Source organism: Pseudorasbora parva, chromosome 14 (genome assembly GCF_024679245.1).
Source record: "Pseudorasbora parva isolate DD20220531a chromosome 14, ASM2467924v1, whole genome shotgun sequence".
Classification (NCBI taxonomy): Eukaryota; Metazoa; Chordata; class Actinopteri; order Cypriniformes; family Gobionidae; genus Pseudorasbora; species Pseudorasbora parva.
The window spans coordinates 36,820,945-36,834,697 of record NC_090185.1 but is presented as its reverse complement, the minus strand read 5'-3'; the positions used below and the strand labels follow the sequence as shown (position 1 = coordinate 36,834,697).

The 13,753-nt window shown below is 40.5% G+C and overlaps 1 protein-coding gene across 4 annotated transcripts in view; it reads left to right on the top strand.

The window, feature by feature from the left end:
- ccdc66 (coiled-coil domain containing 66) overlaps nucleotides 1-13,753 on the top strand; it is a 191,430-nt gene that overhangs the window by 155,886 nt on the left and 21,791 nt on the right. For 3 of the 4 annotated variants that reach the window (XM_067416339.1, XM_067416337.1, XM_067416340.1), the window contains 4 exons: nucleotides 1,169-1,508; nucleotides 5,420-5,537; nucleotides 9,947-10,053; nucleotides 10,421-10,521. In XM_067416339.1, coding sequence (XP_067272440.1) covers nucleotides 1,169-1,508; nucleotides 5,420-5,537; nucleotides 9,947-10,053; nucleotides 10,421-10,521 — 666 coding nt within the window. The remainder of the gene's footprint in view (nucleotides 1-1,168; nucleotides 1,509-5,419; nucleotides 5,538-9,946; nucleotides 10,054-10,420; nucleotides 10,522-13,753) is intronic. The other variant, XM_067416338.1, reaches the window with a different exon arrangement.

Genomic DNA, 13,753 nt, shown 5'->3' with positions numbered 1-13,753 from the left:
GAAACGCTGCATGTTGCTTCAAGTCATGCTTGTGATGACATGTACCAAGGTTGGTTTGAATACGATAAAGCGTTGCGGAGATATAGCCTTTAGTGTGTTTTTGCAACCTCCACGTAAAATTTGTTTGTGCGTTTATTGAAAACGATTGGACGAATCAACTTGAATTCCATAACTTTTTGTCAACATGCTCTGAAGATGATCTGTTTCAATTTTCGTGAAAATCGGAGCAACGGCCTAGGAGGAGTTCGAAAAAGTAGGTTTTTCAGAAAATTCAAAATGGCGGGAAAATTTGCATACCGGAAAATGACATCATAGGGTGAAATCGAATCGGCTTGAGCCAAGGAATCCGATGAAAAAAGAATTTTGTTTCTAGCCCTTAGGGGTCAAAAGTTATAAGCATAAATATGAGTGAAACTTTGGACAGGTGGTGGCGCTAGAGGGATTGAGTTAGAGGCACCAAATTTGCTATAGTGACAGCTCAGACTGGCCTCTATGAGTGTGCCAAATTTCACAACTTTTTACCATACGGTTCTATGGGCTGCCAGAGACTCCTATGGCGGAAGAAGAAGAAGAAGAAGAAGAAGAAGAAGAAGAAGCAGAATAATAATAATAGGAACACTAACAATTTCAATAGGTGCCTCCGCACCTTCGGTGCTTGGCCCCTAATAATAGGAACACTAACGATTTCAATAGGTGCCTCCGCACCTTCGGTGCTTGGCCCCTAATAATAGGAACACTAACGATTTCAATAGGTGCCTCCGCACCTTCGGTGCTTGGCCCCTAATAATAATAATAATAGGAACGGCTACGATTACAATAGGTGCCTCCGCACCTTCGGTGCTTGGCCCCTAATAATGTGAGACTAAATACATAAAGTATATTTGTTTCATTTTTTCATATTTAATTATTGCAGGTTTGTGTAATATTCATTTCATCGTTTTTATTTATGAATGTGTTTTTGTGCATGTGAGATGAGTAAATGCCTGCTCACATTTAGTCTAGATCTTAAATAACCCTTATTTTCACACACTCTAAATAAATATTTTGTTGTAAATTTAAAAGTAATGTTATTTTACTTCTTCTTGTAAAAAGTAATCTGTTACGTTACTTGTAATGCATTACACCCAAAACTGGCTACTTGTGTGTGATCTTTATCCTTTGTATTCAGATTCCTCCAAAGAAAAAAACACAGAAAATCCTCATCTCAAAACAAGGTCCTCCTCAACCAGACAGAGCCGAACAGGAACGGAAGAGCAGAGACACACCAGCTGTTAGTGTAAGGCAGAATATCACACACAGACCCGGAGTGACCAACTCAAAGCACAGCACGTCCAGCGAGGCTGTGAGAGTCCAGTCCGAGAGCGGCAGGAAAGAGTCCTGCGCAGTCGCACAGCAGAAAGAGAGTGTGGTGTGTTTGACACAGGAGCAGTTTCAGCAGATACTGAACACGATCAACAGCTCAACCGCTGCAAATGCACAGCATGATTCCAACACTCACACCCACACAGGTGAGCATTTACAGTATGATGAATATACACCGATCAGGCATAACGTTATGAGGTGAAGGGAATAACATTGATTATCTCTTCATCTCGGCTCCTGTTAGTGGGTGGGATATGTTAGGCAGCAAGTGAACATTTTGTCCTCAAAGTTGATGTGTTAGAAGCAAGAAAAATGGGCAAGCGTAAGGATTTGAGCGAGTTTGACAAGGGCCAAATTGTGATGGCTAGACGACTGAGTCAGAGCATCTCCAAATCTGCAGCTCTTGTGGGCTGTTCCCGGTCTGCAGTGGTCAGTCTCTATCAAAAGTGCTCCAAGGAAGGAACAGTGGAGAACCGGCCACAGGGTCATGGGCGGCCAAAGCTCATTGATGCACGTGAGGAGCGAAGGCTGGCCGGTGTGGTCCGACCAAACAGACGAGCTACTGGAGCTCAAACTGCTCCAGAAGTTAATGCTGGTTCTGATAGAAAGCTGTCAGAATACACAGAGCATCTCAGTTTGTTGCGTATGGAGCGGCATAGCCGCAGACCAGTCAGGGTGCCCATGCTGACCCTTGACCCCACCAAAAGTGGGAATGTGAGCATCAGAACTGGACCAAGGCGCTGTTATGGAACAACAATTTTGGACCCAAGACCATTTGTGAAGAATAAGGACCAAGAGTCAGGAGTGCAATTAATTTAACACAAACTTACTAAAGAGTAGTTTGTAGTTTCATCAGCAGAAGCCAGCTTTAGGTCTTAACAAGGAGTTTGTTGGCCTTTATATCGCTCTACAAGGTCTAGCTTTAGGTTCCATTGTTTCTAATTGGCTGAGAGAAAATAAACAGACAGTAGATTTCCAGATACACAATTTCTCCAAGGTTGGAGTTGGTTGAACTCTTAGCTCTGTTTCCCAAAACATACTGATAACATGTGCTTTCTCTCAGTAAGAGGTACAGACAATATTCACCATTATTCTCTAGTGAGGGAAGATGCAAAAAAATAAATCAAAGCTTAGAAATATAAAATGTAATATAAATAAAAGCATATAATTCAGTAAAAAGGAAAAACAAAACAAATACAGACTTTAGAAAACAATACAACTAGAAGAAATCATTTAAATCATCTTAACGTGAAGGAGGATAGATATTTGATTACATTTACATTTTGATTATACATTTAATTAGGATATATATGTGTAGGCACAGGGCTTGACATTAACACCCACCAAATGCGGGTAGATTTCAGCTGTGGCGGGTACGGCAGCCGCTCCCACTAGCCCCTTTTTGTTGGGTTGAATATAATTTACAGCTAAATGAAATGCCAAGACCGTCGTATCACAAAATTGGCTACAATTCAACTACAATTCTTTATACTTAGGCGTAATCGCGCTGAATGACACACAACAAAAGCTCTCTCTCTCTCTCTCTCTCTCTCTCTCTCTCTCTCCTCTGCGCTCTCTGTCGCACGCGTGATCAGTTCACCTTGCTCCTGAATAGGGCTGCACGATTAATCGAAATCAAACCGCAATCGCGATTTGGCTTGAGTGCGATTATGAAAGCTCAAATACTGCGATTTTAATTAAATAGATAAATGCCCAGTGTGTTAGCGAAGAGCGGCGATCTGTGATAAACGCTGCTCCGTCTGAAAGACTGCGAGTTTGAGTCGCTTATAACGTGCATTTGAAAAAGCAACACGAGTCAAACATCTTCACAAACTAGTGAAGCATTCATAAACCTGTTCAACAAAAGACAACGTTTAATAACAGGTTTTACCTCACTTCATACCGTCAGTCGAGTGTGTGTGAGCTGATGTGGCTTCTCATCAGAGTGAGGCAGACGATGCGTTATTTTATAGCATTCTCTGTCAATCAGCACTGCATTATAATACACTTTATTATTATGAAAATACCCTTGACGGCTTGAAGGACTCAAATACACCATATTTTGCTGCAGTCGTGTTTATTGTCGTCATGTTTAATCAAAGCGTCTCTATCTTCTGTTTACAGCGTTAGCTTCACATCATGGATTTCCTGAAAACTAACGTCAATTACTTCTCTGAGGCGAATGTGGCGTTTTGCGCTCAAGGGCGCCCTCTGGCTTTCAGTGTGAATTAAAAACTTTTGAGTAATCAATAATAAGAAAATAATACTTTAAAACTTAATAAACTAAAAAAAAAATTATAAATTTATTGGATAATCCATGTTTTTCTTTAATGCACAGGAGTTTTATATTTATATTATTTTATATTTATATTCTATCTTATATATATATATATATATATATATATATATATATATATATATATATATATATATATATATATATATATATATATATATATTTTTTACAATAACTCCTTAGGCTTAGACCTTTCAAATGTTTTTTAGTCATAGGCTGTCTGCATATAAATAGGTAACCCAGCAGTTTTTTTTTTTTGTTGTAAAATAAGTTTTCTGTAAAATATTACAGAAATAATAATAATAATTAGTATTATATTATATTTATTCGGACATACTATTTTTTACTTGTAATTATGAAAATGTTATTGTAATGGTAATATTTCTTATTTTTTTAAATATTTTTAGCAGTAATAATAATCATAATAATAATTATTAGTCACATTAATATACAAACACAAAATGTTATACACACACACTTTTCATTTAAAAAAAATAATAATGGCAATAATCGCATTTTAAATCGCAATCGCAATTTTACCCAGAATAATCGCAATTATATATTTTCCCCAAATCATGCAGCCCTACTCCTGAATAGTCAAATACACGCGCACACTGATGTCAAAATGTCCATCGCATGAACACAGTCGGTTATGGCTACGTAAACAGTTGGGTAATAACTGGATTTTGACATCTCAAATATTACATCCATGCATTCAGCAGCCCAATTAAATACCTGTCTGTCATTAATGTTAATGAAACAACTACAGATGTTAAAAAATAAATGTATACATATTAAATAAATATGTATTAGTATCGGAATTTTTATTTTTTATTTACTATTGTTTTTGTAATTTGCTTAGGGTATTTTTTTAAATTTTAAATATATATATATATAGTTTGAAAGGGTTTTAAATCTTCTAAATCAAGTAAAATGCCAAGTCAACTTTAAACAGATACAATGTAATTTCCAAACAGTAAAACTGTGGCCAGTGAAAATGCTGAGTGGCTAGTAACTGTGGAAAACATCTAGCCACAGTGGCTGGTGAGCAACAAAGTTAATGTCAAGCCCTGTGTATGCATATTGAAGCAGTAGTGTATTTCAGAATCCACTCCTTTAGAGCAATGGAAGAAGGTGGCCTGGTCTGAGGAATCACGTTTTCTTTTACATCATGTGGATGCCGTGTGTGTGTGACGCTTACCTGGGGAACACATGGCCCCAGGATGCACTATGGGAAGAAGGCGAGCCGGCGGAGGCAGTGTGATGCTTTGGGCAATGTTCTGCTGGGAAACCTTGGGTCCTCCATCCATGTGGATGTTACTTTGACACGCTCCACCTACCTAAGCATTGCTGAGACCATGTTCAGCCTTTCATGGAAACGGTATTCTGGTGGCTGTGGCTCTTCCAGCAGATAATGCTCCTGACACAAAGCACAAATTGTTTGAGGAGCACAACGATGACTTGTTGTTGACTTGGCCTTCAAATTCCCCAGATCTCAATCCAATTGAATATCTGTGGGATGCATTGAATAAACAAGTCTGATGTCTCCAATGGAGCCCCCACCTTGCAACTTACATGACTTAAAGGATCTGCTGCTAGCATCATGGTGCCAGATACCACAGCACACCTTCAGGGAGTCCATGCCTTGTGGTGACCAACACAATATTGGAAAGGTGTTCATAATGTTATGCCTGATCAGTGTAATTTTTTTTATAACTTCATGCATAATATTCTTGAGTACAACATGTATTTTCTTGTCAGCAGAACCTGTTGCCAGCTCAGAGGAAAACTCTCATAGAACTACAGAAGCAGCCAAAGAGTTCATCCCGGATGGCCATCATTATAAACACAGAGCGGCACAAGAAAACACAGACAGAGAGTAAGAAACGTGACTTGTTTTAAGATCAGCTGTATCTGATGAGGTGAAAAATTCACCTCATCAGATATGTTTCATATGTGCATCGTTGTAATGATTTGTACTGACATTTTTACAAAGGTGTAGTTTGTTTTCCTTTTTGTTTTTTCAAGGGATAATTCACCCAAAGATGAATATTACCCCATGATTAACTCACCCTCAAGCCATCCTGGGTGTATGAGACATTCTTCTTTCTGACGCATACAATCAGAGTTTACACTTCCAAGCTTTATAATAGCAGTAAATGGAGGATGAAATTTTGAAGCCCATAAAAGTGCATCAATCCATTATAAACGTACTCCACACAGCTCCGGGGGGTTAGTGAAGCGAAGTGATGGGTTTGTTTAGAGCTGCAGTCCGTAACTTTTTGCGCTTTTGCGGTTAATAAACAGAACTGCATGCGTCTTGCGGAAGAACATTGCAGCCGGAGCTACTTCTCTCTGTTATGTGAGTGAGTATGGCGAGTCACGCAGGGACTGTGCTCCTCCGCAGCAGTTCATTCTAAAATAGTCCAAATTTATACACTTATTATAAGTGTATCATAATGATTCAGGGTAAGACAAAACATGGAAAATGGATCTCATTATATCATTTTTGTACATCTTGAACACAAAAACTTGTTGTGTTAAGAACACAACTTATTGTTGGATAAGTGTGTCTGTGTAGTGCAGTGGTGTGTATTATTAGTTTTGGTGTATTCTCGCGGTGTGTGTGTGGGGGGGGGAGTTAGCCTTTGTTTGGTCATTGCCACGTTGTGAGCGAGCGTTTGTTGGGGGCGTTCCCAGCTGCTTTCAATAACGATACTCAGGTGAGTATAAATAGCGTGATAGTCCGCGGCAGTGTGAAGCCTTCCTTGTGTGAAGACCAACGAGTGTAAAGACTTAAACTCTTCCCTGTGGAACTCCTCTCGAGCAAGGACCCCGGCAAGGCACTTGAGTATCATCTTCCTTTTCATTATTTGTGTTCGGTTTTCTATCCGGCCTTTTCTCTGAGATGTATTCACCACGTGCTTTCAAATCTCAACTATTACTACTAGCACTCGTAAATCACGCTCTGTACGCACGAGACGCCGCAATCCTAATAATTTGAGCTATATCCTAACATCCTCTGCTACTTTACTCTCTATTCCAATTGGTCTCTGGAATTGCCAGTCGGCTGTAAACAAAGCAGACTTTATTTCATCTATTGGGACTCATTCTCAGCTCAGCCTCATGGCCCTAACTGAGACCTGGATCAAACCAGAGGACACTGCCACTCCTGCAGCCCTCTCAACCAATTTAACTTTTTCACACACTGCTCTGCCTATTGGGAGGGGTGGGGGTACTGGTTTGCTTATCTCAAATGATTGGAAATTTGATCCCTTACCATCTCTACTGGCCAGTTCATTTGAATCGCACTCAATCACTATTACTCACCCTGTTAAAATCCATGTGGTAGTGGTCTATCGTCCTCCAGGTCACCTCGGTCACCAGGCCATTTGTTCTTCAATCACCCCTGCACTCACTCACATTGTCAACACTTCTCTTCACACGGGAACCTTTCCCACAGCATTTAAACAGGCTCGGGTAACCCCACTGCTTAAGAAACCCTCTCTGAATCCAGCACTTTTAGAAAACTACCGACCGGTATCCCTTCTGCCTTTTATTGCAAAAGACCCTTGAGCGAGTTGTGTTCAATCAACTCTCTATGTTTCTTGAACAGGACAAACTCCTAGACAACAACCAATCCGGCTTCAAAAGCGGCCATTCGACTGAGACTGCCTTGCTCTCGGTAACTGAGGCACTGAGACTGGCAAAAGCAGCTTCCAAATCCTCAGTGCTCATTCTGCTGGATCTGTCTGCTGCTTTTGACACAGTTAACCACCAGATCCTCCTGTCAACACTTAAGAAGACGGGGATCTCAGGATCTGCTCTCCAGTGGTTCAGGTCTTACCTCTCTGGTAGGTCCTACAGGGTGTCATGGAGAGGTGAAGTGTCTAAGTCGCATCATCTATCTACTGGGGTTCCACAGGGCTCAGTGCTTGGACCACTTCTCTTCTCCATCTACATGTCATCATTAGGTTCTGTCATTTAGAAACACGGCTTCTCCTATCACTGCTATGCTGATGACACTCAACTCTACTTCTCATTTCAACCAGATGATCCTATAGTCAGTGTTCGTATCGCTGCCTGTCTGACAGACATTTCTGACTGGATGAAAGAGCATCACCTTCAACTCAATCTTGCAAAGACAGAATTACTTGTTTTCTCAACCAACCCAGCACTTCATCAAAATTTCTCCATTCAGCTTGGTTCATCGACCATAACTCCATCCAGGACAGCCAGGAACCTTGGAGTTGTGATTGATGACCAGTTAAACTTCACTGACCACATTACTGCAACAGCCCGGTCCTGCAGATTTGGTTTATACAACATTAGAAAGATTAGACCCTTCCTATCAGAACAGGCTGCACAACTCCTGGTTCAAGCTCTTGTTCTCTCCAGACTGGACTATTGTAATGCTCTTCTGGCTGGGCTTCCAGCATGCACTATCAAACCCTTGCAGCTGATCCAGAATGCAGCGGTGAGAGTGGTCTTTAATGAGCCGAAGAGAGCGTATGTTACGCCTCTCTTCATCAGACTGCACTGGTTGCCAATGGCTGCTCGCATCAAATTCAAGACACTGGTTCTCGCCTACAAAACTCGCTCTGCACCAATATACCTTAACTCACTTGTTCAGACTTACACACCCTCCAGAAGCTTGCGTTCTGCGAGCGAGCGGTGCCTCGTGGTTCCATCCCAAAGAGGCATGAAAGCGCTCACGGACATTTTCCTGGACCGTTCCCACCTGGTGGAATGACTTGCCGATCTCAATTCCTGCTGCAGAGTCTGTAGCCATTTTTAAAAAACATCTTAAGACACATCTTTTCCAATTGCACCTGACCAATAAAGACTAGCACTTACTGATCACCACAGCTACGACCAAAAAGCGCACACTCCTGGATCATATCTACGTCTCTCATCCGGATTTGTGCCTTCAGGCGGGTGTGTTACACAGTTATCATAGCTATCATAATCCAGTGTTCTGTATTTTGCGTACGTGAGTTTTTGTTGTAGATGGCTATTGCTGCGCGTTTAGCTAGAATGCCATACAAAACCAACCCATTGGGCCACTGAATCTGCATTAACGACAACAGCTGGGGCAACAGCCTTAGTCCTAATGGGTTGTTATCGTGGCTATCAAAATCCAGTGTTCGGTATTTTGCGTACGTGAGTTTTTTTTGTAGGTGGCTATTGTTAGATGGCTATTGTAGATGGCTATAAAAAAAAAAAAAAAAAATTGTGTACTGTGCTAATTAATTGAGACTTCTTACAACTCTTACAGGTTGTTGGCCTTGTTTGTTTCGTTGCTTCTATTGCGCTCCCCTTTTTTGTAAGTCACTTTGGATAAAAGCATCTGCTAAATGATTAAATGTAAATGTAAAACGTAATGGACAGCAGCTTTAACAAAAAATGCATATTTAAAACCTTATAAACTAAAATAACTAGCTTCCGACAGCCGGCCTACACAAGTCGACTTACGCCAAAGGAGTGACCTCTGACGCGAGTAATGTAAGCTTTGATGCTTCCCGTGGTTCAAACAAATAGGGCTGGGCAACAAATTCAAACTCCTCTTCTCTTTTATCGAAATCCGACATTTCTCTTTAAAGATTCTCGGTTTAGACTTCTAATTCATGACTGGTGTTTTGTTTTGCTCCATCCTCTGTGCTTCCGCGTTCATCAATACGTCATGCCTTGAGTCAGGGGTCACACTTTCGCTGTAAATTGAAATTGATGCATATGGCCATCTGTCGGAAGCTAGATTTTTTTTGGTTTATAACATTTTAAAAATGTATATTTTTCTTACACAAACATTGCATTGCTTCACTTCAGAAGGCCTTGTGAACCCCCCGGAGCTCCAGATTACCTTTATGATGCTCTTGTTTTGGCTTTTTTTTTTTTTTAAACTCGCATCTGGCCTTGACGGACTAAACAGAAGAAATGAGCAGGAGAAGATTTTCATGTCACATAAGCCACGCCAACCTATTACATCATCACCATAGACCAATGGTGGTTCAAAGTTTTTCCAGAAAGTTTGATTTGGCAAGCTGCTTCAAAACTTCAAAACAAACGTAATTTTGGGCTGATTTAGTTTAAAATGATGTCACACCAGTTCGTTCTTCGATTTCACTTGAAGTCTATCAGGGCCTTTGAGGTGAAATATGACCAGAGCCATGAAATATGGCATGCTTTTGATTCTCGGTTTGGTGAAATATATTCGTTGAGTTGATGGATTGATGAATAGTTTTTGACCATTATTTGACACTTATTTTGTTCCCTATTGTTTTGATTCAGGCTTCAACCAGATGGGCAGCAGTCCGGGTTTTTCAGCACGTTTGGAGAAAGGGAAAGGGGGAAAGAAAAACTGGAAGCCAGAAAAGCTCAATGGAAGAGAGAGCTGGGTACTGTTGTGCAAACAGACACTACAAACCTCTGTGTCATCTACAAGCGTATCAAGATTTGAAAAATAAATAAAGGTGGCACAGAGAGTCTATGAATATGATGGACAGATTCATTATATTAAATTGACCGTAATGTTATGAACCCAATCTCATGAAAAACTTCACTACCTTACAAACTGGTGATTTTGTATACATTTGTACAATTGGAAAGAGAGAGAGAAAAAAAACGCAAGCATTAAGGTCCACCCTTAAAGATAAGCATTAAACACATCACACAAATGAGATCATACAAAATTATACAAAACATAATACAGTTATGAACAGTACTGAATTAGGATGTGTGGCTGATCAGGTTGTTACTTTACAGATGAGCAGATGGCTTTAAAAAGGCAGCAAAAAGCTAGTCTCCAAGATATGAAATCTCATGATGAATCATCTACAATGAGACCAAAAGACCTGCCTAACACGGTAAGTAAATATTAAGCACTTTGTTATAATGTTTGTTATAAAGAACAAACCTGGCTGTTAATAAAAATGCATTTTGTTTGAAATTAAAGAGTGTTATAAAATCAAAAGATTAGATCTGTTCTGAGACCTGTTCTCAGACCTGTTCCAGTTTTTATTTTCAGGTTTTTTTGTCTTTATTCTGACGTGCACGTAGCGTAGTTCATTTGTGCATTTACTTTGCAATATCAAATGTATAAATCTCATAAGGATAATTAACAACCCAAAAATTAAGACCTCTCAAAATGATAAGGATGTTTGTTATACCATTTAAGATATTTAAGACTTAAGTGGGGAAAAAACACTTTTTAAAAAGTGTTTTTAAAAAAAACACCAAAAAAAAAAAGAAACTTTTAAGGTCCCGTTGGGACTTTTTTAAATATTTATTCGTATTTGTGTTACTATTTTAGTCACAGATGCAAGTGAAACGCTTGATATCTGGTTCGGTAGCCCCTTTCACACATTCATCCCAGTAAATTACAGACTGACTTTTCCGCTAAAAACGCCAATGTGCTGTTCACACAAGCAACAGCATTCCATCCTTTTACCAATAAAATAACACTTACACATCAGTACAAAAAAAAACATAAACTCTTTGTTATCGTTCATTGTAAATGATCTTTAAACGCTGATCCAGGTGAGTGACAGGCGTTAGGAGATGATCACACAGGAGTCAGTAGCCCTACGGCAAGCGTTTTGACATTGTGCAACCAGAGATCAAGTTGTTCCAAATTTGAACTCCCTGCCAAATGATTAACCCCCATTGAAACTGCTACCCCATTGCTGAATCCTAACTCCACCCCCACACCTAATCCTAAACCTTTCGAGATTCGGTCAGAATTCGGCACAACACCGGACCTTTTCCCATCCTGTCCCCCTCTCTCTCCCACTTTGCTTCCTGTCTACTCTATACTATCACAATAAAGGCAAAAAAAAAACAAAAAACAGACACCCTGAGTTACTATAGTATGAAAAATTAACTGAAGAGCTACTTTTACAGCCTGTAGGTTGGAGGAAGTGGACAAGGCCGTGATTAGAGAAACCACCCTTGAAATAAAACTTGATACAGTGCAACAATGATCCAGTCAGTGAAATTGACCTGTCTCTGTGTGCATGCAGCTGGTATTAAGATGTAGTTTGGTCGATCGGACCAAACTAAATACAGGTGTAAAGGGGGTCTAAAAACTTGAGCTTGTCCACTTCCAGAATTAGTTGAAAACGCATTCGAATGGATTGCTTTGGTAGAGTAGACACGTGGTTGAATGTGCTCGAACAGCCACAAAATACCATATACTCTCCGCCTTCTGACCTAATGTGTAAACATAATGGAAAGTGCGCTAGCCAGACGGGATTTAACTTTGTGCAATTTTCATCCTCAAACCAAACTTGGGTCCTTAGCTAACAATGTTCTCTCATTTCTGATTTCTATCACACACTCACAGTGTCCGGCTGGTCTTTCGGCTGTCAGAGCAGAAATTAAAACGGCTGATCTCTGTATGTTTTTCTGTCGTATCTACTGCACGTTCATCTGTAAATTGTGAGAGATTATTTCATCCTGTAGATCTGGGAAAAAAAACATACATTTACCCGCCGATAGACCCTCCCCTCGAAGGACAGAAGTGGTGGACAAAACAGATTAAAGGATTAGTTCACCCAAAAATGAAAATTCTTACTCACCCTAATGTCGTTCCGCACCCGTAAGACCTCTGTTCATCCTCGGAACACAGTTTAAAATATTTTATATTTAGCCCGAGAGCTGTCTGTTCCTCCATTGAACAGAGGCGGACAGTAGTGGAGTATTTTTACTTTCTACTCAGGTACATTTTTAAGTATATACTTTATCAGTAGCCTGACGTGCTCATACTCAACACTAGTCAGAATATGAGTCTGATGCTCCATTGGGCTGTGATTATGGGGCGTGTTTCAACCCAACCAGGAAAGACCTCAACTGGATAGACCTACAACCAATCAGAGCAACGAAGCAACGCATTGTCAAATGTCAACAGACAGAGCTTAACTGTACTGTGTTGCCATGTCCGCATTTTTTTCCGCGGTTGTTTTAAATGTCAGCGGGTTGAAGCGACTATTATGTGATATATAGACCCATGAGTGTGAATTTTAGCAGGCAATCTTGCCAAAATAACACACATTTTACCCCCCAAACTCCATTTTTCCCCCGGAGAACCGCCCAAAAAGTTATTGTTTAGGGCTAGTAGTTGGCGGATTTTGTTGTAAAAACTTGGCAACCCTGTCTGCACGCGTGCTGAAATCAGGCTGGAATACACAATCTTTGCCGGTGTTGTGAAAAAATAAAAGAATTTATTGATACACAGAGCGCTTACCCAACATGATCATCATCTTTGAGAGAAATTGTGAAGGTGAACGCAGATACAAACAAGCTCTCCGTTTAGGATTCGAGTAAATATAACCCAAGCCCCTTTGATGACGTGATGATTACGGTACTGTTGATCATCTGTCCGTCATCGTCTAAAGCCCGCCCTGATGATCTCATTGGTCCGAACAGTTTCTGTTCGGGGATAATTACTCCTCTATGGAGCGATGCCAGACCGAATTGCCCGACCTAAAAATGTTGTGGGCGGGGCTAAGTTCGGCTGGCATCCAGGCTACTTTATCAGTGTTTTTCTTTAGAAAACATTTACATCACTACATTACGCGTTAACCAATGAGGAGCCTGCTTACTGCTGTCACGTGGTGAAGTGACGGATGGGAAACCCATAGGGGAAACCCGAGGCCAGAGTAATTTAAAAATACTACTGTATTGTGTCACAAAATGTACTTTTAATAGTTTTTCAGGCGAGAATGTAGTTGTTTAAAGCTCAAATATGTGATTTATTTATTAAGAGAGCTCCTATTTGAAAATTTGATCTGGTGTTTTCGGAGGTGTGAGATCTAGGCGATCACCGGAGCTCAGCGCTCATCAACCCCGGTGAGAGCAGCCTTAACTCGGATAGTCTTTCTGCCGACTGCCGCTGCCTGGCAGAACCCCCTCCCATGACGCGAATTCGCGTCTGTTTTATAGTGAATGTCACGCGCGAATGAAGCGAATTTCACGCGCGAATGGATTTAAATTGTTCACGCGTCCAACTTAGCGCGAATAGCGCGATTTATTCGCGTCATTCGCGTGCGGTGTGAACGCAGCATAAGACCTCCGTTCATCCTCGGAACACAGTTTAAG